Source organism: Rhagoletis zephyria, unplaced genomic scaffold (assembly GCF_001687245.7).
Source record: "Rhagoletis zephyria isolate East Lansing unplaced genomic scaffold, Rhagoletis_zephyria_1.1 Rzeph_scaffold_02061, whole genome shotgun sequence".
In the NCBI taxonomy this organism is placed as follows: Eukaryota; Metazoa; Arthropoda; class Insecta; order Diptera; family Tephritidae; genus Rhagoletis; species Rhagoletis zephyria.
Window position 1 is genome coordinate 7126 of NW_016159145.1, and position 14804 is coordinate 21929.

At 38.2% G+C, this 14804-nt stretch overlaps 1 protein-coding gene across 1 annotated transcript; it reads left to right on the plus strand.

Moving 5' to 3' along the window:
* The first annotated feature begins 2407 nt into the window (after positions 1–2407).
* Positions 2408–5344, plus strand: LOC108365924 (nuclear transcription factor Y subunit alpha-like). Its single transcript, XM_017620145.1, has 3 exons — positions 2408–3522; positions 3610–3691; positions 3753–5344. Exons 1-3 carry the CDS (start codon positions 2504–2506, stop codon positions 5007–5009), a joined length of 2358 nt encoding a protein of 785 aa, XP_017475634.1. The 5' UTR covers positions 2408–2503; the 3' UTR covers positions 5010–5344.
* Positions 5345–14804: the final 9460 nt, after the last annotated feature.

The window sequence follows — 14804 nt, forward strand, 5'->3', positions numbered from 1 at the left end:
ATGGCTGTTGCAAGTAAGCGACATAATTGAGCTGTAAAAATTGCCTTGGAAACATTCTCTAATACAAATACTATCACGGACTTCGGTGCTGGCCACATTGCATTGAGAATAATTGACACACTTTAGCAGAAAATAGGTTTTTATTATAGCAGTGAACCGTAAGCCCTGGCAGCTGGTGCTTCTTTTTTCCTAATTGTAATATATTATTTAGGGGATTCATAAGACCTGCTAAGCGTCCTAGTGTCTAAAGCAGTGATTCCCAAACTGATCCAGGTGGACCCCAGGGGTCCATGGGAGAATCGACAGGGGTCGACGACGTTGGCGTGAAAAAAATATGGAAGTCCACGAGTTGTAAGTGGGGGTAGGAAAGAACCAAAATGGTTGCTTGATAGCCTATTTATTTAACTAAAATTTTTTTGAGTGGTCTATAGAGCTCTTGACCACTGGTGAACTTACCGTCACTTTGTGTCATCATACGTGGGTCTTACACGCCACCTGCAGGCTAAAGAGAAACGGCTGTTTGTATATTACTAAGTCAGGCGATGCGGAAATTGCCGGTGGCAGATATTTGAGCACTTGTGTATTTTCAATGCTACAGGATAGTACGGCACCATTACATGTGTTGCATGCATTTCCCTTAAGGGGAATGCTGGTTTAATTCCAGCACTGAGCCCGCACTCGTACATTGCCGAATCTTCAGTGATGGCTCAAAAACTGACTGAGGGTCAGGATCTGGAGTATATTTCGAAGTTAATGGGGAAAAGCCTCACTTTTTCTCTTGGGGGAATATGCTTCGGTCTTCTAGGCTGAAGTATTTGCAATCCCCAAATCCATAGACTACGTGGTGGAAAATAGGAGTTCACGTGTCTGCAGGTACAGCCAAGCAGCACTTAAGGCATTGGCCAGCCCTCTATCTAAGTACTTCCAAATTAGTTCGGCAATGCAAGTCTTCNGGCCAGCCCTCTATCTAAGTACTTCCAAATTAGTTCGGCAATGCAAGTCTCGACTAAATTATGTTGGCAAACATAAAGAGCTTGCTTTACTCTGAGTGCCAGGCAACTCGCCTGGAAATGAGACAACTGACCCTTTGCCCACAGTTGGCTTAGACCAGGTATTCCTCGATCCGCAACCAGTTATATCACTCCCCACTTCGACTATCGAAGCCACCATCAAAACTGGGTGGATACTTCGCCCAGCAATGACTGTGAGCCATCGATTGGATGCGGGTGGGCAAAACTCATGTTGCCTTCAATCTCATAAGATCTATCTAGTTTTTTTCCTCTCACTGAGAAGACGGGACTGCTGACTGGTCACGTCACGTGGCACAAACACCAGACTGTGATTGGCGTAAATGACAACTGCATCCTGATTTGAAGAGGATGAGACGGTGGAACACTTCTTGAGCTTCTTGCTTGCTTGTTTGTTTATCCTCGATAAATCTTGATTTGGTCTTTTCTTTTTTGTCAGCTTATGAGTTTGAGGTTTGGCGTAAAAACTTTTCAGTTTTGTTGTTTCAAATTTTGTGTGTTTAAAAATGCGAGTGACGAATATTTTTCGCATCAGTTTAAAACTCGGAACGATGGAAATAAAAATGATGCCATTAATACAAATACATAAACTATTTGACAAATACATTACATGCAAATTTCTGAGTGAGCCGAACATGTGAGGAGTTTATGGTGAAGGGAATGTAAATAACGCTATCGCTAGGAGTGCCCTTAAAAATATAATCCCTCAGAGCGAGAGAGTACTTTGATGGCTTTACGAGCTCTGTTTTTTTAAACTTGCAATTGTGTAATCACATTATTTTAATAAATAGAACACAAGAAAATATTTTATTTATATTTTTGTTACTCCGAATTTAGTTTCGGAACTCACACGTGATGCAAAATTACATCGTTAGTTTCAATCTTCACATTTTTCTATGAGCTTTGGAAATATGTTAGAAATGAGCATCAGGGGGTCCACCGNCCTCAGAGCGAGAGAGTACTTTGATGGCTTTACGAGCTCTGTTTTTTTAAACTTGCAATTGTGTAATCACATTATTTTAATAAATAGAACACAAGAAAATATTTTATTTATATTTTTGTTACTCCGAATTTAGTTTCGGAACTCACACGTGATGCAAAATTTCATCGTTAGTTTCAATCTTCACATTTTTCTATGAGCTTTGGAAATATGTTAGAAATGAGCATCAGGGGGTCCACCGAAACCAGTAAAGTTTTGAAAGGGGTCTACGAGAAAAATAAGTTTGGGAACCTCTGGTCTAAAGCCTTGACATTTTTTTATGGGAAATAACAGTTGAATGGTGCTATATGTATTCTAAGAGCGAATTATATATTTCCTAAAACCATTTTAACCAAATAGCTGGTAATTTTACGCACAAACATATTTTAAGCATGTTGTTTCCGTAAGCAAATCGATTTAAACTCTTTCTTTACTTTTCATTACAGGTCGATATGATTTTAAGTTTTAATACAGGAATATATTACACTAGAACAACATGATTAACAGCGCGAATTCGGTGGACATCAAAGTAATCAACCATGGTACTGTCTTACTGCAATCGGGAGTGGTGCCGTTGGACAAATGCAAGTTAATACACACTACGAAAATACCCCAAACTGCTGGAGAAAGATTTACTTCGTCATACGAAATACAAAGTTCCCTTGAATCTTATAACTACAAAGCCAATAAAAATAATAGGGTAGATATTCAATGTGGCAAGACCAAACCACAACGTGTCCATGTTCAGCATCTAAAAACGCACCCGAATTTGCAGAACAACCGATGGAGTTCCCACAAATTGAGTAACGAAGCAGTTGCGACCACACCAAATATGTGTTTAAGTAAAATAAATCACAACAATAACTTAATTAGAAAAGAAAGTGCCTTTAGTTTGAGCAGCGGAAATAAGAATAATAATATCACCGTTTCAAACACTTTCGCGAATATTAAAGGTAAGACGGAGCTAGGTGGCGATGGAGTTATTCAATCAATTCAAAGGGTTGATGCTCATGGGGAGTCAAGTGATAGGCGCATGTCGTCCGTTCTAAGAACTGATTACCAAGAAAATGCCTTTCTCCGCATCGAGGATGTGCACAATTACGCTAAGTTGGACCATTATAGTTATTTGAATGAGAGTAGTAATAGTACTATACATGAGGAGGAAAATGAAGACGAAGAGGAAGATTTCGACGAGGATACGGATGATAACAATGATGATGCCGCTACAAATTATGAGCGTTATTTGAGGAATAGCAGGCACTTTGTCGAGAAGAAAAGGAAGTCTAATGAAGATGCGAAGCCAAATATGAGTTTTATGCGAGTCACTAGAATGGAAACGGAGGAGACTGAACACAATGTCGATATTGAGACTGTGCACACAGAACAGAATGAACCTGGGGCGACGGTGCTGAGCACACCTGATCATCATGCGCGCAGGCCAATGAATGCTTTTCTAATATTTTGCAAACGACATAGAGCTATCGTTAAAGAACGATACAAGTCATTGGAAAATAGGTAAGCGTTATAGTGACAGATGCTCATCTATCTAGAATCAAAATCTAAATAATTTATTAATCGTACCTTTTTTTGTTGTTTTTATAGAGCGATTACGAAAATACTTGGTGACTGGTGGGCTTCCTTAGATGCCAGTGATAAAAAGTGTTTTACTAATTTGGCGCAGCAAGTAATAATACCGATTTGTATTTAGTCATAGATTAGACAAATAATGGTATTTAATTTTTTAGAATAAAGATGCATTTTTCAACGCGAATCCCAACTTCAAGTGGTACAAGCTGCCCGCTCCCCCTTTGCGCACCTTAAACACCAGGCCGGGCAATAATGATCGTAACGTAGAGCAGGAGGACGACAAGTCTGTTACGTCTGCGCATTTTAGCGGCACTATGCTATCCAAATATGCAAACAGAAACAGCAGCCATGTTTTCAAACTAGCTGATGAAGCTCAAACGGGCGAACTTAGTACGTTAATTAATGGCGAAGGCAGCAACAATAACATTAATGCAAACCAGAATGCATTGCAGCAAGCGTTGGGCGAAACATCTCAGTTTCTGAACGCATATATGCCACCCAGCAGTGATAACGATGCTAACCAGTCAAGTAAAAGTCGGCTGATCAGCGAAAACAGCTTCTCAAGTAACGGTAGCGAAGATGATGTTTTGTCTAAAAAATCTTCAAGAGCGTGTAAAGGAAAAATATATCAAGAGCTTATTAATTCCGGTCAGATTTCAGCTGTGTCAAAAAAAGTAAAAGCGCCCAACTCAGTAAGCCATCCCAACGGTTTCACTCATCAAACTGTGAACCCGTCACTTACCTCCAATCGAACTTCATTGGAGGGCTTTAACAATATTACATCAATTAGTGCGACCTTACAAAAGTCTACAAGCAACGTTGGCATAAAAGAATTTTCGCCGTTAAGAGGATCTCATTCAAACAATGATTTTGTTAGTTTTGATCTGGAAGAAAAAATTAAAGAACTGCCAGCTCTTAGCTTAGACCTTTATTTGCAACGCAAGCGTAACACGAAAAAAAAGAAAAAGATCACATCAAAGAAGCGCCATTTAAATAACTCATCGAACAGCAAGAGTTTAGGGGCTGTAAATGAGATCCCTATTTCATCTATCTCGGCTTCTATAAAGGTTCGAGAAGGCGCCCAACAGCAGGCTGTGGGTAGTCAAAAAAGAAAAGCGCGTAAGGAAAGCATCACAAGACGTGACGTTACCGCCATAGAGAATGGAATCGCATCTGTTATTCCATTAGCTAAAAGCTTCAATACCATAAATGGCTGTTATTTTTTCAATGAATCGACAGGTTCGGCAATGTCAAAACCCCTATTAGGAGAACTTGGAAAAGTTGCTGTTGAAACGGGAGCGAACAATCAACGAACAAACACTTTTGACAATTTAACCAATGATAACATTTCGTCTACCTCAGACTTACTCATTCTGGCCGAGGTTGCTGCCAATCGTACCGAACTAACAAATTGAAAAGTGAACGGTTCTCATTGTACTATCTCCTCTTACAAACATATAAGCAACCAAAAAAAAAATGTTTCTTAAGAATGCATTATATCAGATATATATGCTTTGTTTATAGGATTAATCAAAAATTGTTATTGTTTTCGAAAGTTATATTTAATACTGTTAGTTTAAAGTCGGATATAAAATCGTAGTTATATTTTCACACATATACATACATATATATATATATTGTGTAAATAACTCTAATATAAACCGTGAAACTGGAGATTTTTATCCCTGTGATGTTGTGGATGACTTCTTAAATAAACGAATGCAATGTGGGTGAAAACTCTGCAATTATACCCCCCTAAACTTTTATTTCGATCAATAATGCTGCAACTCTTCTCCGTAAAGGACACAGGATACAATCCTAGTACGCTGGGCTATGAAGATACAGAGGAACTAAAATTTCGATTTTTGCCACGCGCGGTAATATTCAAATTTTCGCAACTTTTACTGGAGTGCCTCAGTTTTAGTTTAAAAATATGGATTTTAGTGGAAAAAAATAATTAGTTTAACAGTTTTAAGATATATTGAGTTTTAAGAACATTTTTGTGTTTTCCTCCGGTGCGCCTGACAACGCTGCAGTTAATGACGCGCATTTTGACCCCATTTTCAGTCTTCCCAAGTCCTACTGAACAGGTAGTAGCAGTAGAGTAGCTGATTTGTTTTTTTTTTAATGAAATTATTTGGTCTTTAATATGTCAAATCTTTATAATTTCTTTTTATAAAAACACTAAGGCCCACTTGCAGAACATCCAGAGTTAAATATATAAATAGAGAGTTAAATAGCTCAGAGTTAAATTGTTATATTCCTAAACCAGACTAAACCAGACAATGTCTTGCAGCATTGAAAATTGGCCCAGAGTTAAGTAACCCGAGGGATTTCTAAATTAAGTAGGCACCACTCTCTCGTTTGTTTACATTTCTTATTAGAATTTGAATATGAAATTTCAAACACTTAAATATGTACATACATACTACATACATAGGTACAAACTGTAAATTGGCCAACGGCACTTCTGGGAGTTGGAATTGGATGGACTACCAACACGGGTGGTGCATTTTAACCGCATATAGTTTTTACGCTAGACTTTCTGAAACCTCAGAGCTGAAGGCGTAAATATGAATCCATGAATATGTATGTATGTATGTATGTATGTATGTACATATGTTTTAAAAAATATTTTTTAAATCTCAATTTATTTTTTCTTGTTACTGACAGAATTGACATATGTATGTATGTAGAGTTAGCAAGTTAACCTTGGAAATTTTCTGGGCTAAATATTTAACAATTTAACTATAGTTTTACTCCTAACCACTGATTTTGCAAGCCAATTTATCAATTTAACTGGTAAACTTTGAGTTAAGTAGATAACCTGCTGTTCTGCAAGTGGGCCTAAGACCTACTTGCAGAACAGCAGGTTATCTACGTAACTCGAAGTTTACCAGTTAAATTGGTAAATTTGCTTGCGCAATCAATGGCTAGGAGTAAAATTAGAGTTAAATCGTTAAATATTTAGGCTCACTTGCAGAACTTCCAAAGTTAAACATATAAATAGCTCAGAGTTAAATTGCTATATTCCTAAATAAGACAATGCCTTGCAGCATTGAAAACTGGCCCAGAGTTAAGTAACCCGAGGAATTTCTAAATTAAGTAGGCACCTCTCTCTATTTTTTGACGTTTGTTTACATTTCTTATTCGAATTTTAATATAAAATTTCAAACACTTAAGCGCCACGGAGATGATCAAATATCTTTATCAAGGCTTTAAGTATATTGGTGTCGTCGGCTTTTGTCGGCTACACGTATCCCTGCAGTAAAAAGCAAACCAGTTAGAAAAAATACTAGTTCGTTAACTAGTATGTGCCAACCAGTTCGACAATTTCGAAGAACTTAGGCGATCAGCGACATCTGCCTTTGAATTGCCAAAGCCAAAAATAAAACGCAATTAATTGCTTTTCTTACAAATGTCGGCTGTGGCGTCACGTGAAGACTACTGGTTCTGGTTCTGAAATCGCAGGTTCGAGGCCGCTTGGAAGTGGTTAAGATTTTTAAAGTTAAATAAATGTAAGTAAAAATAATTTATTCAATTTATAAATAAATACAAATTTGAAAATCTAATACAATAAACAGCCTAAACAAAAAATTAAATTTATAAAAAATAAAAATAAAATAAAAAAAAGAAAATAAAAAAATTTTCCCTGCGCCAGGAATTGAACCTGGGACCTCAGGCTTACCACGCGAGTGCTTTGCTCTGTCCGCCATTGTGACTGCTGGAGCGTCGCGAGCAAAAAGGCACACTTATGCCTTTCAGGGGGCATGAATTGGCAGACTATCTCATCAACTGGTATGATGCTACTAGTACTTATACTAGTAGATGCTGATGCATAGCCTGACAATTTACATCTCGTAGGACATCGCAATGTTAAAAATACCAGTCGCTAACATTGAAAAAGGATAGAACGTGAACTAGTTCGGCTGAAACGCAAACCGGTAGAATTCTAGTTCACAACTAGTAGCTTTCCCTGCAGGGTATGTATAAGGGCAGCGCAATAGTTTCACTGCGTAATGAAATACGCATAACAAAATTTTCCCTGCGCCACGATTTGAACCTGGGACCTCAGGCTTACCACGCGAGTGCTCTTCTCTGTCGGCCATTGTGACTGCTGGAGCGTCGCGAGCAAAAAGGCACACTTATGCTTTTCACGGGGCATGAATTGGCAGACTATCTCATCAACTGGTATGATGCTACTAGTATTTATACTAGTAGATGCTGATGCATAGCCTGACAATTGACATCTCGTAGGACATCGCAATGTTAAAAATACCAGTCGCTAACATTGAAAAAGGATAGAACGTGAACTAGTTCGGCTGAAACGCAAACCGGCAGAATTCTAGTTCACAACTGGTAGCTTTCCCTGCAGGGATACTACACCGACTCGTTGTCGGCTATGCTTGATGAAACTCATAAAATTTTGATATTTGAATGTGATGACTGTTTATTTGACCGTCTCGCGTTATGCTTGACAAAAAACAAGCTCACTTGCCTTCTGGGCATCGTGGTGAGAAAGCGCGCGGACAAGGAAAAGAAATTGTTTTACGTTTGATTGCTCATATCAATACTTACTAGCTTTATGAAAGATAATAAATATTAATTTATAACATATAACATATAAAATTATGCCATAAATGATATAATAGGTTTGTTCCACAAGCTAATCGAAGTCACTTCGAGTTACACATACGCGTTTCACAAGTAAGTTTTAGAGTTTATTTGACATACGCTGACAGTCTGAACTTTGCTCGAGTTTTTCTACAAGTAGCTTGTGGAACACAAGGCACATTAATACAGGTAGAAGCCAAAATGACGTTGCTCTCATGAGAACCAAACCCTTAAACTTCAACTTGTTTTTCTTTTATTTCCTATATTTCGTTACGCTTTGAATGTCATATCGTTGTTTTTTTTTAATGTTCGTTAATAACAAATTTTAATTAACATGTGAATTTGAGTAGTGTTGTGCGGTTTATACTTAGTGTATGTGTTAAAAATGCAACACCTGAAGCGTTGTTTTTTATGTGGTTTTAAATATGAAGCAGATACCACTAATTGTTTTTAACGTGCCTCAATGTCCTTCGCGTAAAGAGCGTTGCGAAAACAGCTTTGGGGCAGAACTGCAGCGAAATGCCTTGCTGTGCGTTAAACATTTTAAAGCAGCAGATTTCATAAATGCACCGGGAGGTACAGGAAAGGCACTTTTGATACCAAGTGCTGTTCCTATGACCCTTATGCCGGAAAGACCCTCCAACTCATAAATTAAAAACAGAAAACAACATACAAATTAACAAATTTTAACTAAAGAAAAAAAATAAAAACAAAACTTCAAATTTACTCAAACAAGCGAAATGTAATTTTTTATTTCCTTACACACGCTCATTTTTATTTTTACTCTCCCGAAAACTTTGACTTTTGTAGGTTTGATGTCAATTTGGCTTCTACCTGTGTTTATTGTACCATGTGTGGAACAAACCTAATAATTAACAACAAATACTCATCCGATGACATCGTGCTAACAAACGAACACTGCGTATTCACAATACAAAGTGGTGATTGACGCGTTTATTTGAACGTTTGCAGGACACGAGAGAACCTCACTCACACATAAGCAATGCTTGACGTATTTATTTGATTGTCTCCGTGGCGCTTTACATACATATGTCGTAATATCAAATTATTCTCTGTGTATGTTCTTTGATGGCTGCGCATGCCTGTGTGAACTCGTCTTGTTGGGGTGTTGTTTCACTCTTGTCGTTTCCGATCGTATGTGCTCTGGTTCTATATCATTACCTCCAAATTATATTGTATTGCCGTTCTCATGTTAGTGTGAGAGTACACTACATATACTCGCTAACAAGATTTGATAAGCGAGACGTAAGTGAGCTGTGGCTGAACTTAGTCCTGAGTGTTGCTGAGTGTGAGAGAAAGGGGAATGTTCACCTATGAAATATGTCATATGTCTGTATGCGATTTCGACGACGAAAAGGATGCTCGACTAAACAAAAGGGTATCGGAGATTGATCGTGGAAGATACAGCCCCGTAGCGAACGTCATGCATTAGTCACTTAAGAGTCTTGTACGGAAAAGTTACATCTTAAATGACTTTGGGTTCCGTTTGTATGGAAGTCGTTCATGACTTTCATATATATGGTAATCTCGTCGTTGATGTCATCTGCATGACCAAGTCATGCCGTGATCATTAATGACATTCAAGCGACAGTATCTTCCAATGTACTTTTTATAAGTGACCGCTGCAAGACATTGTCTGTTATAAGTCTTTGATAGGAGTACACCTGCATGACATTGTCACCGGTGTCATTGTCAGCTATATGTCGTTTAGGATTCACAGCAAGTGCGACGATATCACAAAATCCTCATTAGTGACGATTTCACCGGTGACCATTTTCGCTACTGGGAGCATACACTTGGGAATTCGTTGTCTGCGCCAAGTTCAGTTTTAAAGTACAAAATACAAGATCGACGACAGGGAAAATTGTGGAAACTCGTCATCAGAAGCGGGACCTGTACCTACACCTACATTTTCTGAAGAGCAGTGGCGCGTAATCCTCGAGATGCAGGCATCGACACGTGCACAGCGACAGAACACTACTGTTATGTTGCCAAACTTTAACCCTGATGTCATGGGTGTCGACGCGTCGCAATGGTGTATGACCGCTGATATAATTTTATCGGAGCAGCCGCTTAAAGGAAGTAGCCTTATTATAGCATTGAGCAATTGCATGGAGGGCAGTGCTTCGCAGTGGTTAATACAGATTTCCTATCCTTTGCTTTGTCTAATGTACTTGCAGATATGGCATATTTTGACAGTCGCTTGCAACGAATTATTTTTACCACGAATGCGAAAACTAGAAGCAAGCTACAGTTGGAGTTGAAGGCGTTTACATTCGATAAGAAACGCAGCACTGGGCTTGCTGAGTATGCTGGACCTAACAATAAAAAAGCGAAGATGGCTGCGTTGGTGTATCATTTTTGCAAAAAGCCCGGACATAAAATAGCGGACTGCAGATCCAAGATGCGACAAGGTGGGGTGATGAAGCAACAGAGACAAAAGCTGAGTGTGTCCTGTTTGCGGTGTGGCCAGCTTGGACATTTCGCTAACCAACGGTGACTGCAGCTAAACATGCAGTTGCGCAACAAAAGAGTGTAAATAGTGCTTTGCGGCAGAGCCCAAAGGAAGTATGACGCAACGAGGTGAGGTCTATCCAATTTGTTTTGATTCTGGAGCGGAGTGCTCATTAATCAGAGAGAGTTACGCTAAGTTGGACCATTATAGTTATTTGAATGAGAGTAGTAATAGTACTATACATGAGGAGGAAAATGAAGACGAAGAGGAAGATTTCGACGAGGATACGGATGATAACAATGATGATGCCGCTACAAATTATGAGCGTTATTTGAGGAATAGCAGGCACTTTGTCGAGAAGAAAAGGAAGTCTAATGAAGACGCGAAGCCAAATATGAGTTATATGCGAGTCACTAGAATGGAAACGGAGGAGACTGAACACAATGTCGATATTGAGACTGTGCACACAGAACAGAATGAACCTGGGGCGACGGTGCTGAGCACACCTGATCATCATGCGCGCAGGCCAATTAATGCTTTTCTAATATTTTGCAAACGACATAGAGCTATTGTTAAAGAACGATACAAGTCATTGGAAAATACGTAAGCGTTATAGTGACAGATGCTCATCTATCTAGGATCAAAATCTAAATAATTTATTAATCGTACCTTTTTTTGTTGTTTTTATAGAGCGATTACGAAAATACTTGGTGACTGGTGGGCTTCCTTAGATGCCAGTGATAAAAAGTGTTTTACTAATTTGGCGCAGCAAGTAATAATACCGATTTGTATTTAGTCATAGATTAGACAAATAATGGTATTTAATTTTTTAGAATAAAGATGCATTTTTCAACGCGAATCCCAACTTCAAGTGGTACAAGCTGCCCGCTCCCCCTTTGCGCACCTTAAACACCAGGCCGGGCAATAATGATCGTAACGTAGAGCAGGAGGACGACAAGTCTGTTACGTCTGCGCATTTTAGCGGCACTATGCTATCCAAATATGCAAACAGAAACAGCAGCCATGTTTTCAAACTAGCTGATGAAGCTCAAACGGGCGAACTTAGTACGTTAATTAATGGCGAAGGCAGCAACAATAACATTAATGCAAACCAGAATGCATTGCAGCAAGCGTTGGGCGAAACATCTCAGTTTCTGAACGCATATATGCCACCCAGCAGTGATAACGATGCTAACCAGTCAAGTAAAAGTCGGCTGATCAGCGAAAACAGCTTCTCAAGTAACGGTAGCGAAGATGATGTTTTGTCTAAAAAATCTTCAAGAGCGTGTAAATGAAAAATATATCAAGAGCTTATTAATTCCTGTCAGATTCCAGCTGTGTCAAAAAAAGTAAAAGCGCCCAACTCAGTAAGCCATCCCAACGGTTTCACTCATCAAACTGTGAACCCGTCACTTACCTCCAATCGAACTTCATTGGAGGGCTTTAACAATATTACATCAATTAGTGCGACCTTACAAAAGTCTACAAGCAACGTTGGCATAAAAGAATTTTCGCCGTTAAGAGGATCTCATTCAAACAATGATTTTGTTAGTTTTGATCTGGAAGAAAAAATTAAAAAACTGCCAGCTCTTATCTTAGACCTTTATTTGCAACGCAAGCGTAATACGAAAAAAAGAAAAAGATCACATCAAAGAAGCGCCATTTAAATAACTCATCGAACAGCAAGAGTTTAGGGGCTGTAAATGAGATCCCTATTTCATCTATCTCGGCTTCTATAAAGGTTTGAGAAGGCGCCCAACAGCAGGCTGTTGGTAGTCAAAAAAGAAAAGCGCGTAAGGAAAGCATCACAAGACGTGACGTTACCGCCATAGAGAACGGATTGGAATCGCATCTGTTATTCCATTAGCTAAAAGCTTCAATACCATAAATGGCTGTTATTTTTTCAATGAATCGACAGGTTCGGCAATGTCAAAACCCCTATTAGGAGAACTTGGAAAAGTTGCTGTTGAAACGGGAGCGAACAATCAACGAACAAACACTTTTGACAATTTAACGAATGATAACATTTCGTCTACCTCAGACTTACTCATTCTGGCCGAGGTTGCTGCCAATCGTACCGAACTAACAAATTGAAAAGTGAACGGTTCTCATTGTACTATCTCCTCTTACAAACATATAAGCAACCAAAAAAAAAATGTTTCTTAAGAATGCATTATATCAGATATATATGCTTTGTTTATAGGATTAATCAAAAATTGTTATTGTTTTCGAAAGTTATATTTAATACTGTTAGTTTAAAGTCGGATATAAAATCGTAGTTATATTTTCACACATATACATACATATATATATATTGTGTAAATAACTCTAATATAAACCGTGAAACTGGAGATTTTTATCCCTGTGATGTTGTGGATGACTTCTTAAATAAACGAATGCAATGTGGGTGAAAACTCTGCAATTATACCCCCCTAAACTTTTTTTTCGATCAATAATGCTGCAACTCTTCTCCGTAAAGGACACAGGATAAAATCCTAGTACGCTGGGCTGTGAAGATACAGAGGAACTAAAATTTCGATTTTTACCACGCGCGGTAATATACAAATTTTCGCAACTTTTAGTTTTAGTTTAAAAATATGGATTTTAGTGGAAAAAAATAATTAGTTTAACAGTTTTAAGATATATTGAGTTTTAAGAACATTTTTGTGTTTTGCTCCGGTGCGCCTGACAACGCTGCAGTTATATGTAGCGCATTTTGACCCCATTTTCTGTCTTCCCAAGTCCTACTGAACAGGTAGTAGCAGTAGAGTAGCTGATTTGTTTTTTTTTAATGAAATTATTTGGTCTTTAATATGTCAAATCTTTATAATTTCTTTTTATAAAAACACTAAGACCTACTTGCAGAACAGCAGGTTATCTACGTAACTCGAAGTTTACCAGTTAAATTGGTAAATTTGCTTGCGCAATCAATGGTTAGGAGTAAAATTAGAGTTAAATCGTTAAATATTTAGGCTCACTTGCAGAACTTCCAAAGTTAAACATATAAATAGCTCAGAGTTAAATTGCTATATTCCTAAATAAGACAATGCCTTGCAGCATTGAAAACTGGCCCAGAGTTAAGTAACCCGAGGAATTTCTAAATTAAGTAGGTACCACTCTATTTTTTGACGTTTGTTTACATTTCTTATTCGAATTTGAATATAAAATTTCAAACACTTAAGCGCCACGGAGATGATCAAATATCTTCCCAGCAAGAACAGTGACGGTCGCTTTCCTAGTAACGTGACCGTCACGCGTGCCCATTAAGTTCGGCACGTTTTGCTATCACATTCTTAATAGTGAATCAAAAATGCTCCCAGAAGTTTTGTGTACGTGTGATTTTTCAAACCAAATAGTTTGCCTGCTTGCTCATATGTGAAAAGATTAGCTTGACTACTTACTCATATGCGAAAGATACCTCGCAAGAAAAAACAATAGATGGCACTCCAATCAAAAATTATTACATGTGTTTAGTAACAGCATACAATTTGCGTTTGTGTTGGAGTTTCGGTCACGCTGCCCTGCAGTAAAATTTGGAGACAGTCTGACAAAGCGCTAGATCCGAACTACATATTTCAGAACTATCTCTGAACTGGTGCAAAACAGCTGCAGAACGGGACAGTTGAAGCTCTTGGTGTGCTAGTTGCGCTCTGTTGAGAATTAAATGCACAAATTCTCATTTCTCGTACAATACTAAATAGTTCAGCGGGAAGACCTCCGACTCTAACATCATTGGTCGCGAGTTCAAATCGCGGTGGAGGCAGTTGTGATTTTCAGATTTAATAAATTTAAATTGTTGAATGCCGCTTAAAAATTGAAGCGAAAATGACAAAATTTAATATAAATAAAATAAGAGAATAAAAATCTATACTAATTATATAAAGAGAAGTCCCTTTTTTTTGTAACAGGTAATTTCGCGAACGGCTGGTCCGAATTTCATGAAATTTTGTATACAAATAGCTTTCGGTAACCACCATGTTTTAGGCTAAAAAAATTGTACTTTTTTTCGGGTAGGTGGACCAGGGACCGATCTATTCGAAAAAATCTTATTATAGTCCCATGTGCTTAAAATTTAGTACGTAAGTAGCTTTTTAGCATATATGACCCATTTTTTCCGGGA

What these genes read in the sequence shown, in the direction of transcription:
- LOC108365924 (XM_017620145.1), top strand. Translation starts at nt 2,504, where the DNA reads ATGATTAACAGCGCGAATTCGGTGGACATCAAAGTAATCAACCATGGT. An exon ending in TACAAGTCATTGGAAAATAG is followed by an intron (nt 3,523 to 3,609) that starts GTAAGCGTTATA and finishes TTGTTTTTATAG; the next exon opens with AGCGATTACGAAAATACTTG. An exon ending in TTACTAATTTGGCGCAGCAA is followed by an intron (nt 3,692 to 3,752) that starts GTAATAATACCG and finishes TTAATTTTTTAG; the next exon opens with AATAAAGATGCATTTTTCAA.